The sequence below is a fragment of the Mauremys mutica genome, chromosome 6 (assembly GCF_020497125.1).
Source record: "Mauremys mutica isolate MM-2020 ecotype Southern chromosome 6, ASM2049712v1, whole genome shotgun sequence".
NCBI classification, from domain to species: Eukaryota; Metazoa; Chordata; order Testudines; family Geoemydidae; genus Mauremys; species Mauremys mutica.
In genome coordinates, this window is record NC_059077.1 from 91,932,552 (window position 1) to 91,958,976 (window position 26,425).

The 26,425-nt window shown below is 41.4% G+C and overlaps 1 protein-coding gene across 1 annotated transcript in view; it reads right to left on the reverse strand.

Annotated features, from left to right (window-relative positions):
• The window catches only part of TRPM3 (transient receptor potential cation channel subfamily M member 3), a 599,168-nt gene that overhangs the window by 50,737 nt on the left and 522,006 nt on the right, over positions 1–26,425 (reverse strand). Inside the window, exons 10-15 of the mRNA XM_045021627.1 lie at positions 18,114–18,214; positions 16,677–16,811; positions 14,414–14,464; positions 5,373–5,513; positions 2,651–2,680; positions 86–375 (exon numbers count right to left, since the gene is read on the reverse strand). Coding sequence (XP_044877562.1) covers positions 86–375; positions 2,651–2,680; positions 5,373–5,513; positions 14,414–14,464; positions 16,677–16,811; positions 18,114–18,214 — 748 coding nt within the window. The remainder of the gene's footprint in view (positions 1–85; positions 376–2,650; positions 2,681–5,372; positions 5,514–14,413; positions 14,465–16,676; positions 16,812–18,113; positions 18,215–26,425) is intronic.

The following is a 26,425-nucleotide window of genomic DNA, read 5'->3' on the forward strand; positions in this document are numbered from 1 at the left end:
GCAAGCCACTCCTAAGCTGATTACTGGCAGTTTCAGCAGCCTCTCTTTGCTACTCCCCAGAAAGTATGCATGAAAGGAAATCAACCTGGAGTTGTGGTTCAGCTCCTGGGATATGTCATCCACCATGTCATTTTCTGATGCCTCATGGGCCATGGCTTTGCAGAGTTTACAGGCCACCAGAGCCTTTGCCATAGCCTCCTCCCCATGCTGCCAGAAAAAGAGGGCCATCTTCTGACGCTTCATCAGCACAGCCCACACCATCAGCTCATGGAAGGGGAAAGGGAAATGGTTAATCTCAGGATCATCCAAATCAATATCCACTTCTTCTTCTCGTTTCTTTGTGGTCTTCCTTCCTCTTCGCAAAGGGACGTCATCCTGTCAAACAAGGAGAAAGTGTGGTTCTAGGGAATGATGTGAATCAGTTTACACTGGATACAGGAGGCACAACATGAGGAAGCTGACTCCCTCGCCACAGGCACACTCATGTTCATGTAACTTACTTTCTTTTAATTGCTGATTAGACTGACTAATTATTCACTGTGACCAGCCCACATTCTGAGTTTCTAGGAGTAAAATTTCTGCTGCTTCCCACTACTCCTCCCTACACAAACTTACATAACTAATTTCACATTCACTGAAAAAAATAATTCACAAAATAAATGTGATGCATATGAAATGATGATTCAACACTCCCAGCTCCTGTCTGGTCGGAAATGGGAGTCTGGGAATGTCAATCTAACTTGGCCCTTCCCTGTGGTAGTGCAGAGCACTATCATAACATACCCAGGTCACTCCTGGGAAAACCACCTTTACATTAAAGCTTTTGGTATGCCCATTTACCTCTGAGTTTTTAACACATTGGGGTGGATACATTCACCTCTTTTCACTCTAATTGCATTAGAAAGGACACTGAGGGAGAGGCTGGAGGATGCTTCATCAGAAGATGGTAGCATGGTATTGTTTTGTCCTTTCCCCACTTCTGTCTCATTCTTAGTGATCTCCCATCCTGATCTTATCAGTGGGGTAACCTCTCTCTCCTCACATACTATCCCACTCCTTCAATTCTGTGTCCTTTCTTCTCCCTTTTCCCCCTCCAATTCCATGTTATTTCTTCTTGCTTGCCCATCCTGTTTATTTCCGTCCTCTCATCTTGTCCTATAGCTTTCCTTTGTCCTTTTGTTCCCAGATTGTGTTCGCGGAACTTTGCTCCTTGTGTTAGCAGGAAAGTGAAACTTATCATACAAAACCTCAGCTCTCTGAAGGGCCAGTGTACAGCATTACAGAGGCTGAAGGATGTTGGGTTATTGAAGATTGACATTGCACTACACTAATGCCCTCCATTCTATCTCAGCTCAAGTTCCCAAGTAAAGATATTTTACTTTTGAAAATCTTTATTTTAATATTGTTTACAATTAAATATAGTTAAAAAGTGGTCATAAAAGTGACAGTTATAAACCAATGATATTTACAAAATAATTAAGGCTGGGATTTGTGAAAGTGGTCCCATTGATGGTATTGGGAGTACAGACAGGACAAAGTGGAGGGTTTTTGAGAATCCCAGCCTAAATAGCATGTAAAATAAAAAAAAACTATACTCAGTGCTCCACATTTTCCATAATTAGGTTGCCACAAAACTTGCTACAGAATCCAACCACTTGACACAGAATTATGCTCCAGAATTGAAGTTTTCATTAAAAGAGAGAAGCTTCTCTCCCATATAGTTGTAAAGAAAACCTTCAATATCTGAGGAAATACGAAACAGTGCAATAATGGTTTGCTGAGTCTGCAAACAGACAGCCTGAAACAACTACTCTGAAAAGTGCAAACCACTCACATTCAGCTAAGTATGGTGCTCACACTGAAACTTAAAAACAACAATCTAATTGTTAACAAATGCCCTGATGGGCATGGGCTGGATTCTGATACCCTCACTCACATTAAGTAGTACCTTGTCCCTCATGTCGTTCCACTGAAGTAAACAGGTCTATTTGTGGAGCAAGGCACTACTCAATATGAATAACAGTTTGTGCATCTGACCCTATTTTAGCAGAAACATTCATGTAATGTGGTAATCTATCCATTGCTGTCGGATGTGGGAGCAGGTATTTGGCTAAGGACAGCAAGGCATCTAGTTGCTATTTATAGATTCTGGAGTGGCAAAGTAGGATTTTGTGCTTCCCTGCACCCCAAACAATTGCCTCTAGCCTTTTCTACAAAGGGAAAAGAAAAAGTCAAAAGCCTCAGCCACGTCAATGGGAACTAGGCATCACATACTATATTTGTTTGACCTCTCTGACAGCTTTTATAGTTGTTGGATTGGGATACTGGTTTCAAATAGACTGTACTATTTAAAACAATATGTACCAATTTCACCAACAGAGACCTGGAGACGACAGGATTTACTTCCCCCACGTTTTTTTTTTTTAGTTTGTCTATGGGGAAGCATACTGAGAAACTGATTTTCTATTTGCATTTATATAAACAATTTACTTTGGTGGAAAGTACAGCCTTGTGTGTGTTTAACTTCTCGTTCTAAATCTGTGGAACTTTTAAAATATATTAATTACAAGAAGTCTCAGATAGTATAATGCTGCTGAATTTGGTGAGAAAGGGAAGAGAATGTAACATTAAGATTTATTACGTCACCTACCTCCATTCCCAGAAGTTTCAGGGCTTTTGGCTGTACAAAAAAAGAGTTTAATAAACCATTATATAGCCTATCCATACCAACAACATTTTAAACAAAATTATATAATCCTACGTATCCCCTCTCCCCCAAGATTCCTGGCATAAGTTTGGCCCCTACCATAAGTTACAGCAGCTCTAATTTGTGCTGGATGCTGCAGACACTAAGGGGCCATTCCATCCATTGAGGATCCCGGGAGTTCATTTGCATTCTGGACATGTACCCTTCATCTGACAACCCCCCTAACAAGAAGCTGCAAAAGAGAGGGCACTCTGCTGGCTCTACATATCTCTCAGGGATTCTCCCATCTCCTCATAGAGCAGATATACAGCCCTTTTTTTCCACTGCTTCAGCAATTCAAAGGGACCAAGAATCTGGCCCAAGGTTTACAAGGTCTTAATTTATACAGTTTTTCCACTAAGTGGCTGAGGGAAGGGAGCATTTCTCTGAAGAGAAAAGAATGCATTTTGCTACTTAAAAAAAAAAAAAAAAAAAAAGAAATGACAGAAAAGCCATCCCCAGGGTGGAATTGGCAAAAAAGCCCCAAACAAACCCAGCAGGTCTCCAGTTTTCCTTTGGATGTAAACATTTCATAGCAGCTGTTGTACTATCAGGACCAATGTCTGCTAGGATGAGATCATCAGAGTCATACTCATATATGTCTCTAGAAAGTGAACCCATATGTGAAATATCTGTGTCGGCTAGAGAGTAAGCTAAGAGAAGTCGTTATAACTAGGAGTTTCATGGAAGACAACCAAATTCTGCTTTCAGTTCCACTGCTGTGAATCTGGAGAGACTTCATTAAAGACAAGAATGAACATCATTTTGTTTTATAAAGACTGACGAATTACTCCAGATTCACAGCAGTATAACATCAAAAAATACAAAATTGTGCCTTGAACCTGCACCCTTTGCACTCAAGGAGTGCAGGATCAAGCCCATTTAGAGTTATGATTTTTCCAGTTCTGAAATCTCCATGCCACTTAAAAAGGTTTCAGCACATACCAGGGAAATTTCTCTCTCTCAATTCAATTTTTTTTTCAATCTCACTGCAATATACTACCTATTACAGGGGCTGATCCAAAGCCCATGAAAGTCAATGGAAAGACACTCATTGCCTTCATAAGGCTTTGTATCAGAACCATTCACAGATTCATATTAATAGATTTTAGGGTCAGAAGGGACCATGATGATCATCTAGTCTGACCTCCTGCATAACACAGGCCGAAGAACCTCACCTAATAATTTCTGCAGCCAGCCCATAAAATAGCTAGTGTCAGGAGCTGACTTTCTCTAGGTCGTAGTGAGGCAGCTGCTCTTCTATGCACAAAACCCTGATCATAATGAACTGCTAATCAGTAGAGAGAATTGTTGCTTTTTAAAAAACTAGAACCCAGTAACAATCTTTATCCTAGACTCAGGCCAACAGCAGCTGCATCCTAGCAGCAAATGACATGCATGTATTGATTCTTCCTCTTATAACTCCTATGATGGGAAGAAATCTACCAAAATTCAGCCCCTTACTGAATTGACTCCCAGCACTTTTTTCTTATTACCACATCAGACAGGGGGAAACAAAGGGGGCAATTGCCCAAGGGCCCAGGTGATTTAAAAGGGCCCAGGGGACCCTGTCTGCTGCCAGCAGTGCAGTGGGGTTAAGGCAGGCTTCCTGCCTGCCCTTGCTCTGCGCTGTTCCCAGAAGTGTCCAGCACGTCCCTGCAGTCCCTGGGGAGAGGGTCTCCGCACGCTGCCCCCGTCCCAAGTGCTGACTCTGCAGTTCCCATTGGCTGGGAACTGCAGCCAATGGCAGCTGTGGGGGAGGTGCCAGTGGTGCACAGAGACCCCCTTAGCTCCCTCCTAGAAGCTGCAGCCAGAGGGGTGTGTCGATCGGTTTTTGGAGGTGCCAAAGGTAAGCACCGACTCTCTGCCCTCCTCCTGCATCCCAACCCTCTGCCCCAGCACAGAGTCCGAACCCCCTCCCACACCCAAACTTCCTTCCAGAACCTGCACCCCTCACCCCCTCCTGCACCCAAACTTCCTTCCAAAGCCTGCACCCCGCACCCAAACTCCCTCCCAGAGCCCACACCGCCTCCCGCACCCAAACTCCCACCCAGAGCTCACACTGCGCACCCCTCCCCCACCCATTCTTCCTCCTAGAATCTGCACCATGCACCCTCTCCCGCACCCAAACTCCCACCCAGAGCCTGCACTCCCCCCACACCCAAACTGCCTCCCAGTGCCTGCACCCCACACCTCTCCTGCACCCCTACCACCTGCCCCAGTCTGGTGAAAGTGAGTGAGGATGGAGGGGGATGGAGTGAGTAGGGGTGGGGACTCAGAGAAGGGGCTGGACGGGGTGTGGTCTCAAGTAAGGAGTGGGGCAGGGGCGGGGCAAGGGTCTTTGGGTTTGTGCGATTAGACAGTTGGCAGCCCTACTGGGCGGGCATGTGGAAGCCCTGGCCGTGCCGGAAGAGCGCACCCGGCAACTCACTAGGGACCAACAGTGCAGCCAGCAGCTCGCTGGGCATCAGCCAGTGCAGGCGCAGCACCGTGAAAATGTCAGTGGGGGCGCAGCTTGTGTGCGTGTTGGGGCCCATTGACTGTTCTGCCCTGGGGCCCGTAATTGCTATTGGTGGGCCTGACATCAGAATCGCAATACTACTGGTAAAGAAATACAGCTCCTTACCCTCTTGGGTCCAAACAAATTGTGGTAGAGGGTTCTGAACCGTTTTCGGGTGTAGTTGCAGCGATAAGCTCCTCCCATCAGGTACTCAATTACCAGGCCAATATCAATCAGACTTATCCTGTAATCCGGAGGTAGGTTACCCTATCAAATTAAAGAAAAAGGAAAAGAAACAAAGAGACAAAACTGATTAGTACAGATACCATTCAGTGTTTCCTCTAACTATATTAGAGTAAAACAAATACAAATTAGTTAAGAAACATAGGAATGTATTATGCTGGTTAATTAATTCACCTTAAAATAGATCCAACCGAAACCTGGATATTCTCGCTTGGAAAGAAGACATAAGTAAATAAGAATGTGCAGTAATCCTTGGTAGTAACAGAAGATAATAATGTCAGAAAATAGTACTCAATTTCTTCTGCTGGGAGAAACAAGAAACACCACTGCAGAACAAAAAACGTGAGGACCAAGCATTTCCCCAAAGGTCAAGCACACTTGCTGAACTCTAGTCCCTCTGTGAAATATGTTTTCCACACACAGCATCTCTTCGGCTGAATATGTTTGCACTGGCACCCATTTGGGCTGCCTTCTCTTTCAGTCCATTGTGAAGGAAGCTCTATATCAGGGGTAGGCAACCTATGCATGTGTGCCGAAGGCGGCACGTAAGCTGATTTTCAGTGGCACTCACACTGCCCAGGTCCTGGCCACCGGTCCGGGGGGCTCTGCATTTTAATGTAATTTTAAATTAAGCTTCTTAAACATTTTAAAAACCTTATTTACTTTACATACAACAATAGTTTGGCTATATATTATAGACTTATAGAAAGAGACCTTCTGAAAACGTTAAAATGTATTACTGACACGCAAAACCTTAAATTAGGATGAATAAATGAAGACTTGGCACACCACTTCTGAAAGGTTGCCGACCCCTGCTCTATATCATTTGCAAAAAGAGGCTTTGCAGCTCCTCAGTTGTGATCTCTATTTCCTAAAAGCATGTTTCTTCCCTACTTTGCATTATTTAATAGTTAGCACTCATCAAATAAAAGGAAGGGGGAAAAAAGTTTCATTAGTAAGGTGTGCCCACTTAAATCTCTTTTGCTTGAAATGAGTCTTTTAAAAAACTTGTTAGAGTCAAGGAGGTATGTCATCATCTGCTTTGTAGAAAACATGAAACTGGCTCAAAAAGTGCCTATTTTTTTTGCTTTATGTACATCCGCCAGGAATGTGGTGAGCATCAAGTAATTCTGATTCTTATCCAGTTCTGTTTTATCTAGAGTTTTAGGAGCAAATATATAAACCCGATGATTTTTTAACACACTGCCCTCTTGTGGACTTGATTTAAGACAGTTTAATGCAGTGATTCCCAAACTTGTTCCGCTGCTTGTGCAGGGAAAGCCCCTGGCGCGCTGGGCCGATTTACCTGCCGTGGCCGCGGTTCACTGCTCCAGGCCAATGGGAGCTGCTGGAAGCGGCGGCCAGTATGACCCTTGGCCCGCGCCGCTTCCAGCAGCTCCCATTGGGCTCGAGCAGTGAACCACGGCCACTGGGAGCCGCGATTGGCCGAACAAGTTTGGGAACCACTGGTTTAAAGGGTAAGTTTTCAGCACAGGGTTATTGCTACACAACTCCCATTAATGCCAATGGGGGCTACTCAGCTCCTTTGTTATACACTGCTTTGAAAAATGACGCCTTGATGTCCTGGATAATTTCTGGGTGCTGTTGAGCTGAAAAACCAGTTCTGACCCATTGCGCCACTGTTTCTTACCCTTCCTGGTCCTGGAATAAATTCATATTAATTTTCATGCCATCAAACACCTTTAATTTTAAATGGAAAAGGCCAACAATATACAGAATATTTATGGCTCCAACTTTGTGTGCTCCCTGGCCCATTCCCTTCTACTCCATATTATCAGTGCTGCTAATAATGACCCGAAGGTCATGAGTTCCATGCAGCTTACTGCATGTGAAGTTATGAAATCAGACCTTAAAACAGTTCTCTTTGCTCTGAATTTAAAGTGAGGTCCACTCAGATGCTGTGATGAGCATGGTATAAGAGTATACATAGACTAGAACAGAACAGAATAATGGCCTGGAGAACGACAGGTCCTATTCTTCCACACCTTTGTTCACTAGACCCCACCATCAAAATCCCACAGAGCAGTGCCCTCCCAGGTCTCCCATGGAAGAGTTCCTAGAAAATTCCAGAGATGGAAGGACAGTCCCACAAAGCTGGCATTTGGCCTTCCTCTGTCTCCATAGGGGAACTCAGCAAGAGAAAGCTTTGGTCCACTCATACAGTGGAGGGGCAGTCAGGGACTAAGTAAGAGATGCCACACACAAAAATATTTGGCTTTTTTTATACAGACCACTGCCTGTGAACAATTCACAAACAGAAAAGAGGCATAATTCAGAAAATTAGTCATTATGAATAATTTGCCCAACTTTGACGATAATATTAAAAAAACTCCAGATTAGCTACAGTCAGTCTGTATATCATTATAGGAAACATGACAATTCTGGGTTAATTAGACATGGAATTAAGCCTAAGAGATCAATTAGCCCATCTATGAACACAGAATTGTATCCAAGGGAAAAATATGCTATAATACAACAAGAGCTTTTATAGTAAAACTAAAATAAGGCAGCTACATTGCAATTGTTATCTTAATACTACTATTTAATGTACTCTAGTAAAACCATTGTGTTTGCTATAATGATATGCAGCATGGACTGTAGTTAATCTGTAGTTTTCTTAATATCATTACACCTGGGTTATTAATTCAAAATAATTAATTTTATGAATATTCCTTCTTTTTCTCTTTGGGAATTTTTTGCAGACAGAGGTCTGTAGAGGTTCTGTACATCTACCTGACTTCTATGCAGATGTGTTTTTTTATTTAGATTAATAAAGCATACATCATAAAACACTCTGAGGGACAGATTGTGATGATTTTAAGAACCTTTGTGTACAATTTATAAATTCTGTGTGAGATTCTGAACTCTATGTATCTTTGCCAAGCTACCAACTCTATTTTGAAAATGACTAGTTGCCTTCTCTATGGTCTCTCTTTGCCTCCATGTTGGACTGAAATTCCAAGGTGTAGTGATACAGGCAGATAATAGAGGGACATTAATTTAGGATGAGCCTCCATTTAAATATAAACATCCTAGACAATAGGCAGGCTCCCACACAGAACAATGGTTTGTCAGGGGAGAGGTTGCCTGGCAATGAGGTCACCTGCTAGGAGTCTGGGATCACCTAAGGAAGCTGATCCAGGAGTCACCTGACAGAAGGAGTGGAAGGTTTTAAAGGGTTCACAGCGGGAAAAAACCCTCAGAGAGGCACTCGCAGGAAGTTTGGGCAGGAGAGGGGAAGTCAATGGATCATCCAAGGTCTGAGGAGGCAAGCGTGGGAGAGAAGGCTCCATGTTTCATGATCCAAGCCAGGCACTGTGATTATGAAAGATCCTGGTTGGTCCCAGACAGCCCTAACCTCAGGTGAAAGAATGCTCTGAAGCGATGAGAAAACTGAGGTAGGGAAATGCAGGTAGGGTTTATTATTTTTGTATAGATCTGTGTATTTCTCATGCTGTTAAAGAAAGATCAATAATGTGTTACAATTTGGTGCAATGTCTGTATGTGTTCTGTGCTACACCTACCATGTGCTCTGAGAGCATGGCTGGAGGTCTGGGAAACGGTGTGTTTACACTATGGGGGAGTCTGAAGGGGTCAGCACTGATAACAGGGACTACACAGTGGCTCTGCACTGCTCCTTACAAAAGATTGAGCCTAATAGGCATGATTTATTGATGTGATCATAACCGAATAACATGTTTGTGTTCTGAGCACTGTAATGAAAAATGAACATTTCTCATTAAAAGAAGAAAAATTAAAATGATTGGCTTTTTAAAAATGGTTCTCTCTGTCCAGAATGTTTGAACCAATGTGAGTTTTACCTGAGTAAGTACTGCAGGCTCTTTGTGATCACATGTAAACAGGAACCAATGACAAAGTGCCATATAGGAGACTTATGTAGAGCTGTTTTATAACTGTTCTAAAGGGAAAGGTTAAAATTCATTTCCTGGCAGAAATGGGAGCAACTATTTTTGAAGTTAATGAGAACTGAATCTCTTGACAAAACTCCCATTGACTTCAATGGGAGCTTTTTTTGACACCTCAATAAATGAATGTTCTGCAGTAGAAACATGTTCAGTGGTAAATATTAGTTATCACAATGCAATTTAAGTAAACACAATATAGAATATCCAATAGCATATTATAATGTTGAACTCAATACTTTATCATATCATAGTGGAGATTTTCAAAGCAATCTAGGGGATTAGACACATCTCCCAATACATTTACCTGTACGTTAACGGAAGATGTGCCTAAATCCCCTTAGTTTTGAAAATTTCAGTCAATTTAATTAACAATGGACACTTTGTTGAAGAAACCTTGTAAAACAATAGCCAAATCACACATTGTATAATACATACACAGGGCTCAATCCTGTTAAGCATGGGAATAATTTTATATAGTGAATAGTCTCATTAAAGTCAACGGGAAAGAAAAGTGTGCCAGAGCGTTTGCAGGATCAGGCCCATTAGCAAATATTTCCATTCTATAGTAGATATGAAACTGCTCCCTGTTTTAACTGTAATGGGCAATATTAGGTTTCATTAAGCTATTGTAAATATTCTCATGTGTATAATAACTATTTATAGTGCCAACTACATATTATACTTAAGTCAGTGCTTGTGAATACTGTAGCAGAAGTTGCAGCAAATAAACTGGTTAACAATAAGGCTCAGTTCATACCCCAAGTCTGGCTGCAGTGGCAGCACAATGATACAAGCTGCCCACAACCCTTGATCCTCAGACAGCATGGAACCTACCTATACAACACAGGTATGAAAGAGGACAGTTTGAGCCAATGGTACTAATAGTCTGCAATGATCCTGAAGTAAGCTTTATGACACCAATGCACTATTCTTCCCCTCTCAAATTCGAACGTGTCAGTGGGATTCCTTTCACTAGGTCAGAACTGTTTTTATTTGTAACTAATAACGACCATTTCTCATTTTCTATACCAAGAGTTCAATAGTATTTCACAATACTAGATAAAACTATGCTTCACAGTTCCCTGGTAATACAGGAATCCAGAAACTGTCTCTAGAACTAATAGCAGTGAAATTTGAATGTATATATAACTAATGAGCAGGATGAACATCTATTCATTAAGAATAAAGAAATGAAAAATACTAACCTGCTGATCTGCATGACTTTGCATGAATAGGATCCAAAGGTAGGGCAGAATCTTATTTTTTTTTTAAAAGTGACCAGTAGAGGGCAATCTCTGCCCACAAAAATAGTGTCAAGACACCGTCAACTCCATCTTTTCCTGCTGTTTATTTTGAGTGTATCATTTGAACAACAATGTGATGAAAGTGACCACTGTGGGAAAAATTCTGTTCGCCTTTACACAGGCCCCTTTGATATCAGTGAGGCTGTGTGTGCGAATAAGGCAAACAGAATTAGCTTTACTTTTAGTGGCTGAACTAAGGGTATCAAAAGTGGGAGATGGACAGTTCTCCATAAACCATAGTAATTAGAAAGGAGAGAGTATTCTCTTTGTTAATTGATACATTTAGAATTCAAACCCTGATTGTGGCTGTAATTCTTTTAGCTTTTTTTTTTTAGGGCTAGACTGTAAACAGCTACCTTGAGGTAACAATCTCCACAACAATATTTGGAAACTCTCAGGAGAATGTGAATCAGAATCCACAAAACAAATACAAGCTTCCATAAATAAGACTGTGTACCTTCCTCATTGCATAACAGTTTGTTCTAAAGGGAATCCCAATAGTACTATCAGAACTCCTGTAAACCATGAATCTCTCTCAAATGAAAGGAAAAATCTTAGAGATTTGGGGTGATACATTTTAATATACTATGGCAAATTCAACATTGTTTTCATGTTTCTTTTTCAAGCAGTTATTTCTGAATCTGTAATTTGGCTAGATACAGAAGATATAAATAATTCACATTTTACAGTAGAACATTTACAAATTATTCTATCTATGAAATAAAATGCATATAGTTTGGGCTAGTCCTGGAAGTACCAGGTTAAGGTGACAGATTTCAAATCTCTTTGGTGTTTATAGTTTTAGAGACTGCCATTAAGATTGAAAGTTTAACTATCTGGCTTCAGAATTTATCTAAACTAAAAGACTAGCTTCTACACACCAATTTGCCTCTGTCATGCACAGTGAACCGTTTCGCTGTCAAATAATGCTATGTTCCACTGGGAGGTTATTTTCCAGAATGTATTTGTATTTAAATTCGTGTCAAATCTCCTGACTGATCGATTGACTAGTAAGGGATTTGATTGCTCAGGTGCAGGACTGTGGTACAATCTCAGATATCAGCCAGCATGGCATAGGAATTTTTCATCATCGACAAAATGAAAAGAATAGGCCACAATGGGGCATATTTCTGATGAGCACTAGTGAATGGTTGCTCATGGCCTGTTTGTATTCTAAGCCATTAGCTGCATTCCAGTCAGAGCATACATTTGCTCAACATACAGGCAGGTGTTAAAGAAAGAAAGATTCTACACGAGGAAAAACAGCAACATAAAGCCCAATAGGATATATTTTAGGAAAAATTCCAATACCTTGCATATTTTTTAATCACAGGGGATACATATTGTTGTTAAAATATATTAAAAATCATTTAGTTTCTTACTGCTTTATGAAAAAGTCTTCTGTTTATATAAAGTGCTTATAAAACACTTACTTTTTCACTATACGGCTCTTTTAAAAACACCTCTCAGATTAGAGGCCCTGGGAAACCATGGTAAACAATGTTCTAATTACCCTTATTATAACACAACCTTTTGACACTTGAAATGCTTTGCTTCTGAAGAAGGATGTTAGAAAGAGGAGGCCAGGGAATTTGAAATGGAATCTGTTTAATCTAGAAGACAGATGATAATCATTCCAAACATTTAAAGACACAAAAATGATCACACATTTACTAACAAAATGTACTACTAGCTTGCGCCTCACAGAGAAAGTACAGAGAAGCAGGCAGCCTAGATGCACTCAGGCTTAATCTGAGTACTGTGCTCCATCCAAGGGATTTATGCATGCGAACAGTTCCAAATATGTTGCAGATATTTCATATTTCCTCATTGACACTTGTATATTAGTTAATGATGTCTACTCTGCAGATGATACTGTAGACCCCTTCTCAGCAAAACTAAAATGACCCAAACCTCTTCAAATATTTCTAATCAATTTTCAAGCTTTTGCTTTCTTTTGTTTCTGTGTTGGGAAACCCCAGCAAAAGACTCTTGCCAACTTGTTTATTATGTTCTATCCATGCCTGTCTGTTATTTCAGTCCTAACTCTGCCTTCCCACCCAGTGCCAGACATTGTTACATCTGTATGAAGCAGAAGGGATGATCTGTGACTCTTTTTCCAGGCTGCTGCTATTGCTGTCACAACTCCATAGGGTGACCAACAAGAAGTTCCCTCAGAAACCAAGCATGGTACCTCCATGACAAGCAATAGCCCCTGAGGAGGTCCACTTTTACCCAGCTCCTCCAGAAAGCAATGCAGGACTCTGCAACTAGCCCTTCCTCTGCCTCATATACAAACGACCCTTTTGCCATTACATTTCTGGCCAAAGGCCACGGGTGCGAGGAAAGAGGTGGAGAAGGGGCATCATGAATAATTAAAATAAAAGGGGGGGGCTTGGAAGGTCTCTGATTGCTTTCCATTACACCAGTGTAATTCCTATGTAACACTGAAATGAATGGGGCTAAAATGGGGTAAGTAAGATTAGATTCTGGGGTGGGATGGGGTTTCACTGTTTTATTCCTTTAATACAATTGCATACAGCACCATTAGCTGCTTTTATTTGGGTGTGGTAGAACCAATGGGGCTGTGGCCTGCCCCCCCCTATTATTTAATATAATTATTATATAACGTTATTTAATATAGTAGCATTGCATCAAACATCAGCTGTTACACTGTGATGTTTAGAAGTCCTTTAATGTCTACTGTACCGGAACCCCTTTAACCCTGTCTAGCTTTCACTGATGAAAGGAACACCACAAATTTGATTTGTGCCCTGACAAAAATTCTCCCTCCTTCTTCCCTCTATTATTTAACTAGTTAATCTGTATACAGAAAGTCCCCTTGAAAGCATATACCTTCTGGAGGCACAAGTTACTTAAAGAAACATAGGCACCAGTGTGCACTGAGAATGTCTGCAGTTTACACACCCTTTGAAAGAAAATTAAAGGTGATGGGTCAGCACAGGGTCACAATTCCCTGCTTGAACCATCTGCATATAGAAGATACTGGTTTTTCATTTATTTCTGGTCCCATGTCAATTCCCCCCTCCCCCCTCCCAAAGATATTGCTAAAGAAAGTGGATTGGTTTAGCCCCATTGGGACCTTTATAGTTCAAGATGCCTGAAACTCACTTGAAATTCTGATAATGGGGGAGAGACAAGCTGTCTTCTTGCTTTATTGCACTAGTCCTTTTTCTATGCTGTTTGTGATGGAGGACTTTACAGCTTTTACAGTATATCACAGAAGATGGAACTGGAAATGTTGCAGTGGACTAGGATCGAGCACAAAAAAAATATAGATCTATTACAGTCTCAGGGATTGACTGACAACATGGACATTAGCTTCCAAAATAGTCATGGGTCTGGAAAAATACAGATAACAGCATAAATCCACATGGCATGAAAAAGCCTACAATTCCACTAGCGAAAGCACTGTATCCAAAGCATCTAAAACCACTGAGACAGCAAGCCCAGTAACTGGTTAGTTGTGCATTGTGTGCAAGAGTTTCAGATTCAATACAAACAAACAATGCAGACTGAAATGGCATGGACGGAGAAGGAGACGGGAAGGAACAGGAGAATGCTCTGAAAGCTCATGCAAAACAGAGACTGTCTCTAATTACGAGAAGCAATCATGACATTACCTCCAACCTACCGTCTATTGGACTCTTACCTTTTTGACGTCCCTCACTAGATGATACAAAGTGTTGGATGGTCCATGTCTCTGTAAATGACAGATGAAGAAGAATCAAATATTTTTGCCTTATACAGAAGCCACGTAGGAGATAAAATGTAAAATCTGGAAGGTGCTCCATTCATGTAAAGTTTTCCTACTTAACCACCCAACCAAACATATGCACACCCCTACTAATCAGTAGCACTTCAGTTTCACAAATTTACCCATTCCTTTCAAATAAACTACAACAGCATAGCTTCGTCCAACATCTTCAGAAAATTCTCAGGCTCTCTCTTCTCAATTAATAGACATGTCCCAGGTTAGACAGTCAAAGAACAAGCCAATCAAAGAGCAGGTCTGTACCTTTGGCTTTAGGGCAGCACAGATACTTGTTTTTCTATTATGTGTATGAGTTGAGTCAAACCTTTTAGTGTTTGATATTTTGGAAACACTTAACTTCTGGCCACCACAAGTAAATTAGTAATATTTGCCCCTGAGGCCCATAATGTGACAGCCTGTGATGGGGTACCTAATCCACACAGACATACAAGGGGTTAATCATGCCTTGCACCAGAAGGAGCAGTGGACGTGAGTTCTCTGAGTGGCCCAGAGTGGCTGCATGAAGCACAGCCAATCAGGGAGGAATTGCAGGGAGCAACCAATCCATGCCCAACAGGCTCAGATAAAAGAGAGCAGCAGGACAGAATAGGGTCAGTGGCTGCTGGGAGCCCAGGGAGTAAGGACTGTATCCCTGGAGGGCTGAGAAAACTGTAAGTTCCTTGGACAGAACAGCTGCTAGCAGGGACAGGGGGAGAGCAGTCCTGGGACTGAGCAGCAGAGTGCCCTGAAGTGAGGGCAAAGAAGGTGCTGGGGCCATGGGGAAGTGGCCCAGGGAAATAGAGCAGCATTGATTGGAGGTTACAGAGGAGAAGCAGGAGGCTACTATTTACAGTGTCCCTGGGTTTGGGTCAGAGTAATGGGCGGGCCTGTGTCCCCCCAACTTGCCACTGGGGAAGAGGCTGGACTGTTGGACAGAGATACCCTTCCCTGGAAGGGGGAAACAGACGATGACCTAGCCATAGGGCTGAGTCGCAAAGAGCATGCTGTGGTTCTGGGAGCTGAGAGAGGAGCTGTAGGTGGGAGCAGAGACAGAGTGCCAGTGTGCAGACTGCAGACATGCCCAGTGAGGGCATGGATTTGAAATGTATAGGCAGAACAAAGCCTTGTATCATGACAACTCCTTTCAGTTGGACTGAAATAGAAATCATCTGAACCAGACACTGATGTGAATTGGGAGTTTTCCCCAACAGCACCCAAATAGTTTTTTTGGCATGCTGTTGTGAGGAGGGTGACAGAGGTGAGCGTTGGTATGGGAAGTGCTGTAAGCAACTAGAGCAGTGCAATACTCAAACATTTGCTTTAAGGACTTTTGCTTTTTGGAGAAAGACATTTTGGAAATAAAATTTGCAAAAGTAAAAACTATTAATTTTGGAAAATTTTGGGATTGCAAAAATGGTGAAATTTTGCATGATGGTATTACCAACTCCAAGCTTTCAAAAATCATGAGTCAGCCCCCCCATCATGAGATTTTTCTTAAAAATCACAAGATTTACAAAACAATATATGTAGGGTTCTTTTTATAAGCTTTCTGGTGTTGGAGTATTTACGAGTACATATTTGAAAGCTTTTCTCTGCAACCATAAGGGCTAGAAAATTTGTTTTTCTAATGAAACCTCTCATTCTCAGTTAATAACCTATTCAGAATTTGCAGCTTTAAGAAAAACACCAAATATTGATAACCTTACTATAAAATCACAAGAGTTAGCAACACTGAAAAACTCAATTTTTTTTTTTTAACTAAACCAATGAATCTTCTCTAGGGATCTGGAGTCATGTGGCACTGTCCTACAGGTCCTACCTTGCCCACAACTTCCCTACCAATGGCCTGTCTAAGCCCAAGGTCTATCATACTGAACTACAACTCCCAGCAAATACCCAGTTCCGTCTGCAACTTCAGTGACCTTTATTTAACCACACTTCATGATGTGTATTTAGACAGAGTAAGCAGGAAGCAATAGTGAATTCTCATGATAAGAGAGTCAAACCCAAGAAAGCAATGTTGGCTTGTGATGTAAGAAAATAGTAACTCATTTGTGGAGAAGGTGTTGGCAGTGCTGTGCACCGTTGTGTCATTTTAGGATGGGCGGGTGGTGAAACAAACACATGAACAAACAGAAAATTTGCCTTAGCTTGGCCCTACCGTATTGTACAGTTCCTCTAGTCGGGAGAGGGTGAGAAACCGATGCATGCTTACTCCATTCTCAATGAGCAATTTCACAAAATCCACTCTGTCCAACACCAGGGCATCTAGCATTGCCTGCTCAAGGGATCCCACCTGCAAAGGAAAGGATTCACTGAGATTGTTCCTGCATTTAGGAAAGCCTCTAGATGCTACTGTCACTCTAGCATGGGGAGGGTTTGGTGTTTTGACAGAATTCCCTTAGCTTGTTAAGCTTAGAAGGGGATCATCACATTTTTAAATCTATTTTGGTTTCCCTGTTTCAAAGTATCAGTACAAAAATGAAAAGATCAGTGTGCTAAGATCAATACACTCTGATAAATTTGGATCAGGACCTAAGAACTGAACCTTTCAGTTCTTAGGTAGCAGGTGACCAAGTCACTATCCTTGACAGCTTTTCATTATTAGTTTCACTCTCTTGACAAACATTTTGTTTCTTTTGATTTTGCACTTTGTGCTCATTCCTACTAAGTGAATATTGTCACACAAGCAGCCAAGAAGGGTTTGAAACCAGGGAAGCAGAAATATATTTTTAAACAGCATTTCCAACAAGGGCCAAATGCAATGGATATATCACATCCATTATACACACAGTCCTGGCTTTCTTCTCTTCTGGGAGGTACCTCGTACCTACAGCTTTTAGCTTGTGAACTGAATGTACAGATTGCCACTGTGATTTTGTGATGGAGAAAGACATCAGTAGCTGCTGCATGTGTTTTGCATGCTTATTTCCATTAGAGAATGCAAGAGAAATATTCAGGTTAACTGAAAAACTGGCTAGCAAGGCTCCTTTGCAAATCCCATCTTTGTGAGTAGCAAGAACTGGAGAATACATTTAAAATAAAAATGCAACAAATGTATTTAAACATAGGCAATTTTCTTTGATGCAATTGCTCTGGAGGTCTCACACTGTGATAGTTTGTGTCTGATGACACCTGATAGGTATCTAACTTAAATTTACTACATCATGACAGATCATCATAAGTATTAGCATACATCACGTGGATGTTTAGAAAAGTTAAAAAAAAATCTCACTTTCCCCATAACTATAGTTTAATGTTTTTGTTTGTTTGTTTTTTTGCATACAAAAAGGTTTGCAGCAGACACTCACTGGCAGTTTGTAGAACAAATTTTAATATAGCTTAGTTTTTGTTGTTTATCTCATGGAAGGTGTGGCAGTGGACGCAATGATCTATCTGCGTCACTAAATGGCCTCATTTCCTTTAAGAAGAGCAGAAGATCTATCCTGTCTTCAGTAGCTCTGACCAGGGAAACTTGAGTCGGATTTGAACATTTCTCAGTATGTTGTAAACCCCATATTAGTCTGTTTTTTTTTAAAATGCATTCACTTTAATGTCAGATTTTAAACATTTCTGTAGAAGATGGTATATACTGTACCGGCCACTGTTGCCCATAAATAAAGATCTGACTGCGAGCGATGTCTACTCTGTTCCAGGCCAAAGCTAGGCTCAGTTGGTCTGGAGCAGACGCATTAGCTCCTATATATAAACAGACAGGGAGGAAAAAAAAAAGGCATACTTTAGACCCAGTCAATGGCCCAACACTAGAATATGAAGTCTCTTCACTTAGTCAAAACTCCCACTGAAGTCAATGGCAATTCTTCCTGAGTAAGAACTTCAGAACTGGGCCCTATATCATCAGACATAACCCTTCCCCTGCACTCCTGCAATAAAATACTTATATAGCACTTTTCACCTATGCAAAGATTAATAAATTATGCCTCAGCACCCTTGTGAAATACAAGTATAATATCCACTCAAATAGGGACCAGAAATAGAACCCAGTTGTCCTGACTGTCTGCTGCTCCAATTGCAAGATCATATACGCAGATGCATGTGCCCAATTTACAGACATGTCAGTCTCGTACCTGCCTTGACTGATTATGTATTAAGAAGCCTCCACTTTCTATGCATATTAGTGTCGGATACCTGAGGGTTCTGGATTATAATAAGGATGCTTGCATCCGAAGAAGTGGGTATTCACCCACGAAAGCTCATGCTGCAAAACGTCTGTTAGTCTATAAGGTGCCATAGGATTCTTTGCTGCTTCATAAGGATTTGCATTACCCACAAAGAAAATGCTTGCATTATACCTTTTTACCAGTATGGACAAACACCAAGTCCCACAGCAGAGAAATTCATATGAGCAAGCATGACATATAGCTGATAATGAAATGTAATATTACTTTCTTTAAGTAAGAGAGTATGCAGCTCAGGCTTATAAGACGGTTGTTGTTTTTGGAAAGGCAGAGTTCTTTACTTCAGTTTTAATTGATTTTGTGGGACACTCCTGATCTGCTGTTTTTTTTTTTTAAATGTTCTGCTAAGGACTTCAGGGTTATTGAGCTGATTTGTAACCAAAAACAATATCTGAACTTCAGTATTCACAATAAGAATTAGTATTAATGGACTGATCAGCAAAATAAATAAGAGCCTTTTGATTTTGCTGGTAGGGAGCAGAAGTAAACTCTTGTATTAAGGCTTGTTTTTAGTTGGTCTAACACTTTGAGGGCTTGTCTACACTTACTGGAGGATCAACGCTGTGGCGATCGATGCATCAGCAGTCAATTTAGTGGGTTTAGTGAAGACCTGCTAAATTGACTGCTGATCGCGCTCCTGTCGACTCCTGTACTCCACCTGATCAAGAAGAGTAAGGGGAGTCGACGTGAGAGTGTCTTCTGTCGACATCTTGTAGTGTGGACCCCGTGGTAAGTAGAGCTAAGCTACATTGATCTGAGTTACGCTATTCATGTAACTCAAATTGTGTAGCTTACATCGACTTTTCCCTTTAGTGTAGACAAGGCCTAACTTCTTTTCTGATTTTATACTCATTATACCGAAAACTAGTCCCCACTGTCTGGGCACAGCTAATGGCTTTAAAGTACTTGAAAATGGTTCTGTTCCCATTTAGTTACTATACAAAATCATGCACCTCTCTAGAAGAAAGCAGCCCTCTGAAATCAGAAGCACAGTACTATGTAGTATTTTGGACATTAAAATTCTGTGTGAAGGATAAATCCACCCTAAGAGGGATTACACTACAATTTAATTTCTTAATTCTTAACTTTTCAGTCTCCCCCTTGAAGCAAGACTATGGCAAATATTTTTTTGTCTAAAGCAATTATTTTTCTTCAAGGGTTACATTAAAGAGTTGTGATTATGTGTCACACAGGATGGTTTCATATCACTAAGGAAAAGAGCCAGAACATAAAGGTAAACAATGCAAACAAGAAAAAAAGGGGAAAGAAAATGAGAACTTCAACAGAGTAAATCACTGAAGTTATAATTAAGAAACAATACTACTACTCCCGTAAATAAGACAGACATAGGTGCTCGCTCGGAATCTTCCCTCATTCATGCAGATGGACCCACACTGAAGTAGACCCCCTTGTTGCTACATATGTAAAAACAAGAGCAGAATCTTATCCAGTGTATTTATACCTGGGAGGGGCAGAAGAAGGTCCCTATAATTCTATTTAAGTAAACAGAAAAAAACCCCCACTCCAATCCCAGGCTCTCTTGGCCTGATCCTGCTTCCATCAAAACTAGTGGCAAAACTGTCACTGACTACGTTGAGGCAGGATGAGGCCCTGTGTGCCATGATGTGTAAAGATGTAAATTCAATACATATTGCCAGATAAAAATCCCTCTCTCCCCCAAACAAATCATCATGGCAAATCCCAAAGGGATATGGCTTCCTTGCAGATCAAGCACCACTCAGATTAATCTTTGGCAAGGTCCTTAGGGTGGTCTGGCTTGATATTCAGTTATGTCTATCACTGGCAATCTTCTCACACGACCCATATTTCTGGCTCCCATGTGCTTGTTGGCCATGTTGTGGCATTCCGTGGTACATGACTGAACTTCACTGGTCTTCCATTCTAATAATATGTCCATGTAAATAACAGACCTGTCAAGCCCTCAGCAGGCCTCCTCCACAAATGCTGAGAGGAAAGATGAGGCTTGCAGGGTCACTCTGAGAAATAACAGATCTTGGGTCTGGTGGATCAGATAGAGGGATGAATTCCAGAATCACAGAGCCTTGATGGAGAACACAGCCAACTCTTCCCTCTGATCTGAAGCAAGGATGCTCCAGTTCTGCTGAGATCAACTGAAGTAGTATAGCCTGAGGTTAGAGCAGAGGTGGGCAAACACATCCGGCCTGCGGGACCATCCTGCCCAGCCCCTGAGCTCCCGGCCGTGGACGCTAGCCCCCGGCCCCTCCCCAGCTGTTCCACCTCCCCCGCTGCCTCAGCGTGCTGCGCCACCAGTGCTCTGGCCCGCCACTCCTGCTGGGCAGCGCAGGCGGCGTGGCTGGCTATGGCTGAGTGGTGGGGCTGCAAGCTCCTGCCTCTCTGAGTGGCAAGGTAAGGGGGCAGGGAGGGGCTGGATGGGGCAGAAGTTGGGAGGGGGCAGGGAGCGGGGAGTTGGATAAGGGGTAGGGGGTCCCGGGGGCAGTCAGGGGACAGGGAACAGGGGGCGGTTGGATGGGGAAGAGGTTGGGAGGGCAGTCAGGGGACAGGGCCCTTTAAAATCACCTGGGCCCCTGGGCAATTGCCCCCTTTGCCCCCCCCCCCTTTGTCAGCAGGCGTGTTCCCAAACTCTTATTGCAGCGGACACTTTTCTGTTCTATTCAGGTTCTTATCATTGTGGTCTGAGTGCCTTCCAGTAGTGACACATAACTAACATCTGTCACATGTGGTTCATTCTCCCTCTCATCCTCTGATCACAAGGAAAATTATCTTTACAGTGTGATGTTTTGTTTTGAAAGGGTTTTTGTTTTTTAATGTACACACTGCTGTGGGTTTATAGTAGAAAAGGGGAAGAAGTGGAAGGTGGTGAGGTCTGTGAGGGTCCTTAATATCCATGGGAGTTAATTCCATCTTAGACTGGCCCCTTGGAAAGCTCTGTCTCCAGCACAGATGAGCTTTACCTTTATGGTAGAAAATTCCATTGTGCCCAGGGAGTAGAGTTGTAAACCACAGTCCTCATCCTGGAGTTTTAGGTGATCTTTTAGATATCCTGGGCTCAGGCCACTGAGTACCTTGATCTTAACTTGATGATCTATGAGAAGTCAGTAGAGAGAGCATAGGACTCGTCTGATGTGCTTGTGGTAGCCTGTGTTGTTGAGGAGACATACTGCAGTATCCTGTACTAGCTAGAATTTCCTAGAGGCACAGTGCTCAGTGTAAAACCTGTGATGGATTCTCTAGGATACTCTCTCTCTCTCTCTTTTTTAATGTTCATGGTCAAGAATCTAGAGGGGGTGCCCCTGAGACATTGCATTGTCCAGATAACCATGTCTGAAGGAGAATCCAAAAGACTCACTTCTTCCCTGATGCTTTTAAGCACAATTTCATGTCCAACATTCTCTCTGTTCCATCATTTCATTAGAGCTGAAGGGTGTTAGATTAGAAAAATAACAATCTACATTAACTCCTCTGTCTCCTACTGCATTTGTATCTTGCACAGCCTAAAGAACATTACTGGCAGTTAACAAAAAAAATGACAACAACAATTATATTAATAAATAGGGGAGCAGTTAACAGACTCCTGCCTGTCTCTGAAACATACTGTACTGAGCTAATGCCATGTCCTTTTGTGTCAAATGTGCAGTGAATTCATGGCTGACAGACCCATCACACTGTGCCTTCCAGGACAATCAGATGCTACATGATGGATGCTCTGTAAGCATGAATCATGACTTATTCACAAGCTGGAGGAATGCACAGGCATCAGGTTTGCATTAGCCTAGCAAATGGTTCAGTGAACATATCAGTGAATTATGTGGCAGTCATGTCATAATGAGTATATACCATACAGTGTGCCTCTTCCAAAATATTAACAATTCAGACACTGAAAGGACTTGGGCAGCCCTAGGTGTCCATTGGACGGAAACATGACAGTGCTGTCAACATTCTTCAGGCATTGCAACAGCCTTGTGATCCTGCAGGACTCAGCGTTTCCCTTAGAGTGTATTATGAATTGAGGATCTTTGATACACCACAAAAACCAGGCATTTGTAGTACTAATCACAGTACGTTGCCTTTAACTTTCCTGTCTCATACTTTCTTCTTGGAAAAAGCAGCTCTAACAGCACAAAATCTATTGCCACTGTTGTTAAAAGTAGGCAAATGTAGACTGCATGAGCTGTAGCATGAAAATAACTTACCACAAAATCATACAACTGCAAATCTACTTCCCACATGTTCAAGTGAGTCTTGGAACAATGTGTTGTTGTAGCACTTGGGCAATATAACCTGAAGACTGGTTTGGATACCATTCACTGCCTTATTGGAGATCACCTTAAAGCAAGGTGATTCTGAAGACATGATTAAGCAAAGTGCAGGTTTTTTGTGGCTCTTTAGAACAAACAAGGAAACAGTCTCTCAAACTCTGTACAAGCTTTAAACATGTGAAATGTTTGAGGCAAGATTGTTCCTGCACTATAAGGAAATGTATCTGACTCCATCTTAAAAGGCAACGAGCTGGTAGCAAGACTCACGATAGGCAAGAATTGATGCTGCTCTGCTCCAAACCCTCCTACCATTCCCTATGAACACCTCATTGTGGGTGGTGGGATTTTAATTAGCATTTATATAGCACCCAATGAGTGGTGGGCCAGGGTTACAAAATCTTTCTCAATGACATTGTGACAAATCAGCCAGTAATTGCTCTCCCTTCCCTCTTTTCCTTTCTTGATATAGCTGTAAAGATGGGCCAGAGCTAAAAGCCTGTATCCAAACACCCCTGAATTTCAGGACAGTTCAGGTCCAATCTTCAAAGTTTGGGTCCATATTTGCTTATTAGTAAAAAACGAAGCAAACTGATTAGCATAACTGCCTTAAACTTCTCGACTCAAGTTAATTAAAACATGCACATCTACAAAAAATGGGTCTGAACTGTCATTCACCGTGAATGCAAACATGCAGAAAGACAACTGAAAATTATTTTAGACTTGAAGAGATGTCACTTGGCGGAACACATTGATTTAAAAAAAAGTCATCCACATTCCCTACATTTTCCTGTTCTCCTTTACGATCAAGAAGCTTGATGTTAACAAGAAGACAGGTGATAGAAAGTAGAATGTAGAAAATTTCTCTTCTTTCCTCCTCTTCATAATCAGAAATCAAGCAACTTTTGAATGGCATACAAGATTGAAGATGGGGTGTTCAAACTGAAAATTTTAGCTCTTCAAACTCTTGAGTGAAGTATCAGTGCTGCCCTCAGCATGCTACAAAATCATGGATATCAGGAAAGCATCGAAAGAGATGTAAATAAATTACCCTCAGAGGATCAACCTCCTCCTGAGATCATAGAAGATCATTTCAATGAAAATGGTGTCTTATAATACCAGTATGGATGAAGAGGCAACACCTTTACATTTACTGAGAAAGGAGAAGATATGAATAGTTGGTACTTGCAAAAATGATATTCTGGACCAGACAGGACCACTGCAGGGTATATATCTTGATCACAAACTTAGTATTGCAGCAGGAGCTGGTACTGCAAATAACTTTTTAAATAGAGAATGACCCTTTCCTGGCTTATAAATCATCCTCTTTGGCTGCACAGAGAATTACATTGTAGGAGGAGCACTGCTGGGGTTGAAGTCTTTGGGGAATACATGTTGGGATTCAAACCTTGGGAAAAATACCTGGAAAAAAGCAGAATGTCAAATTTAAGGAGCCGATCTGTGTCCTACTAACAAACAGGGATGAAGAACTGCAGTTTCTGGGATTGCCTTAATAGCAAATGTCAAGTTTTCACACTTTAGGCAGAGTATAGTGGAAGGATCCTGTTAAAATCATTAAGATCAGAATAACATTTTGAAATCACTTATTTCCCGGGTTTACAATTTTTATTTATTTAAACCAGGGATGATTTTTGGTTTCTTGGACCAACTTCTTTTCCTTAATTCTGTGTGAAAATGTCCATAATGCCTTGAGATTTTAACTACACTTGTTACTATGGAGTAGCAGCAAAATATTCATGTTAACTACAAACCAAATGGCATCTGTGTTACAAATAAAGAGAGAGATTCAGAAATGTTATTAGAAAAGCCTTTGGTTGGTTGCTTCTATTTTTTTTAAACATAAAGAAACATCTACCACTGTAATAAGATAATGTCTGTTCATTTCCTTGGTTGGCAGTCACCAACCCAGAGTAATATTTTTAAAGTCACATATTTGCACATGCTCCATGCTTTGGTCTTTAAATAGTAAAATTATTTAAACAGAACATTGCTAGTTTACTGTTCTGTGCAGACTCTTCTTACACATGGTTGGCAGGAAACATTTGTTTATAAAACCAAACAAAAATCTAAAATGCCAGGATAGGTAAGATACTCTCTGCTTGGGCATGTGGAAAGTTAGTGGGGTGGGTAAAATATAAATGCCTTGCTTGGCTCTGAGATAAAACAAAAGAATCATCATTTAGAGATTCCCCCCACCCCCAAGTTTTTTGGTAGGCAAAATGTAAAATCCCATCATGAATGACCATCATACATGTGCCTGGATATTTGCACTGTATATTGTCTCATCTGTGCCTTATAATCGTGCTCAATGATCAAAAATCAAAAGCAGAGCAAAACTCTTAGGTCAAGCCAAACCTGAAGACTTGGTCAGTCATGGGGCTGGGAGAGAGAGGAGGTGCTATCTGCATCTCTGTTAGAACCAGGAGGATCTTCCCATACTTCTTCCTGCTTTATAACCTATGCCACAGTCACTATTCTTCATCTCACAGTATGCCAGTCTGTCAACCAAAGGAGCTGCTATTTATCATAAGGCATTCATCTCCCTGGTGGGGCTGAGTGCTCTTCTTTCCCCACAAGCCCAGATTCTTTCAGCCTGCAGGGCAAGAGACCAGGGGGAAACTCAGCCCTGGACTAAGCAGGCACAATTCCCATTAACAAATTAAAGCTGCACTTTGTTAGTCCCACACTGAATTTAGTCACACCCAATCTCCCACATGGCAGCGCAGGCCACCAAATGCAGAAAATAGGGGTCAGCTTGCTGACAATTGTAGGACACTTTCCTAGGCAGCAGAATGGCACTCCCAAAATACCATCTAACCTTCCGGTTCTTATTCCAGCACAGTGATTTAACTGGCCTCGTTATCTGTTAAGGGAACACATTGCAGGGACTCCATGCAAACATCAGATCATAAAAAATATGTTATCACATTTTACTGCTTTTCAAACCATTTCTGGTAGGAATGGAAAAACACTGGGAAGGACTCATTATCTGCATACTTTAACACATTAGGGCAGTATAACAGATGCACCCCATCCTGCACACCATATGAGCATTCATTTCTTATTAGGCTCCTTGAATTTTAATACTATATAAATGACAGCTCATATGGTGTGTGAGAGAGAAATGCGGACCCTCTTCACAATGGACTCAGAAGTTGAGTTGTGTATTTGAAGTTTGTAGCAAGTGAGATGGCAGAAATGCTGGTACTGGGGAACATGGTAACACCCTGTGTGCTGTTTACATATGGCAGTCACCATTCATGCCATAAATATTTCCAGAACTATTCTTAAAAGAACTGCTTGATGTTTAAAAATATTATTCCATTTTTCAGTTTGTGATAAAGAATTGAGTGACAACAGTTGTAGATACTTATTTGAACTCCCTATTTTTACAAAGCTGGGATATTTGTAAATGGAGAGCTAGATCCTCCAAA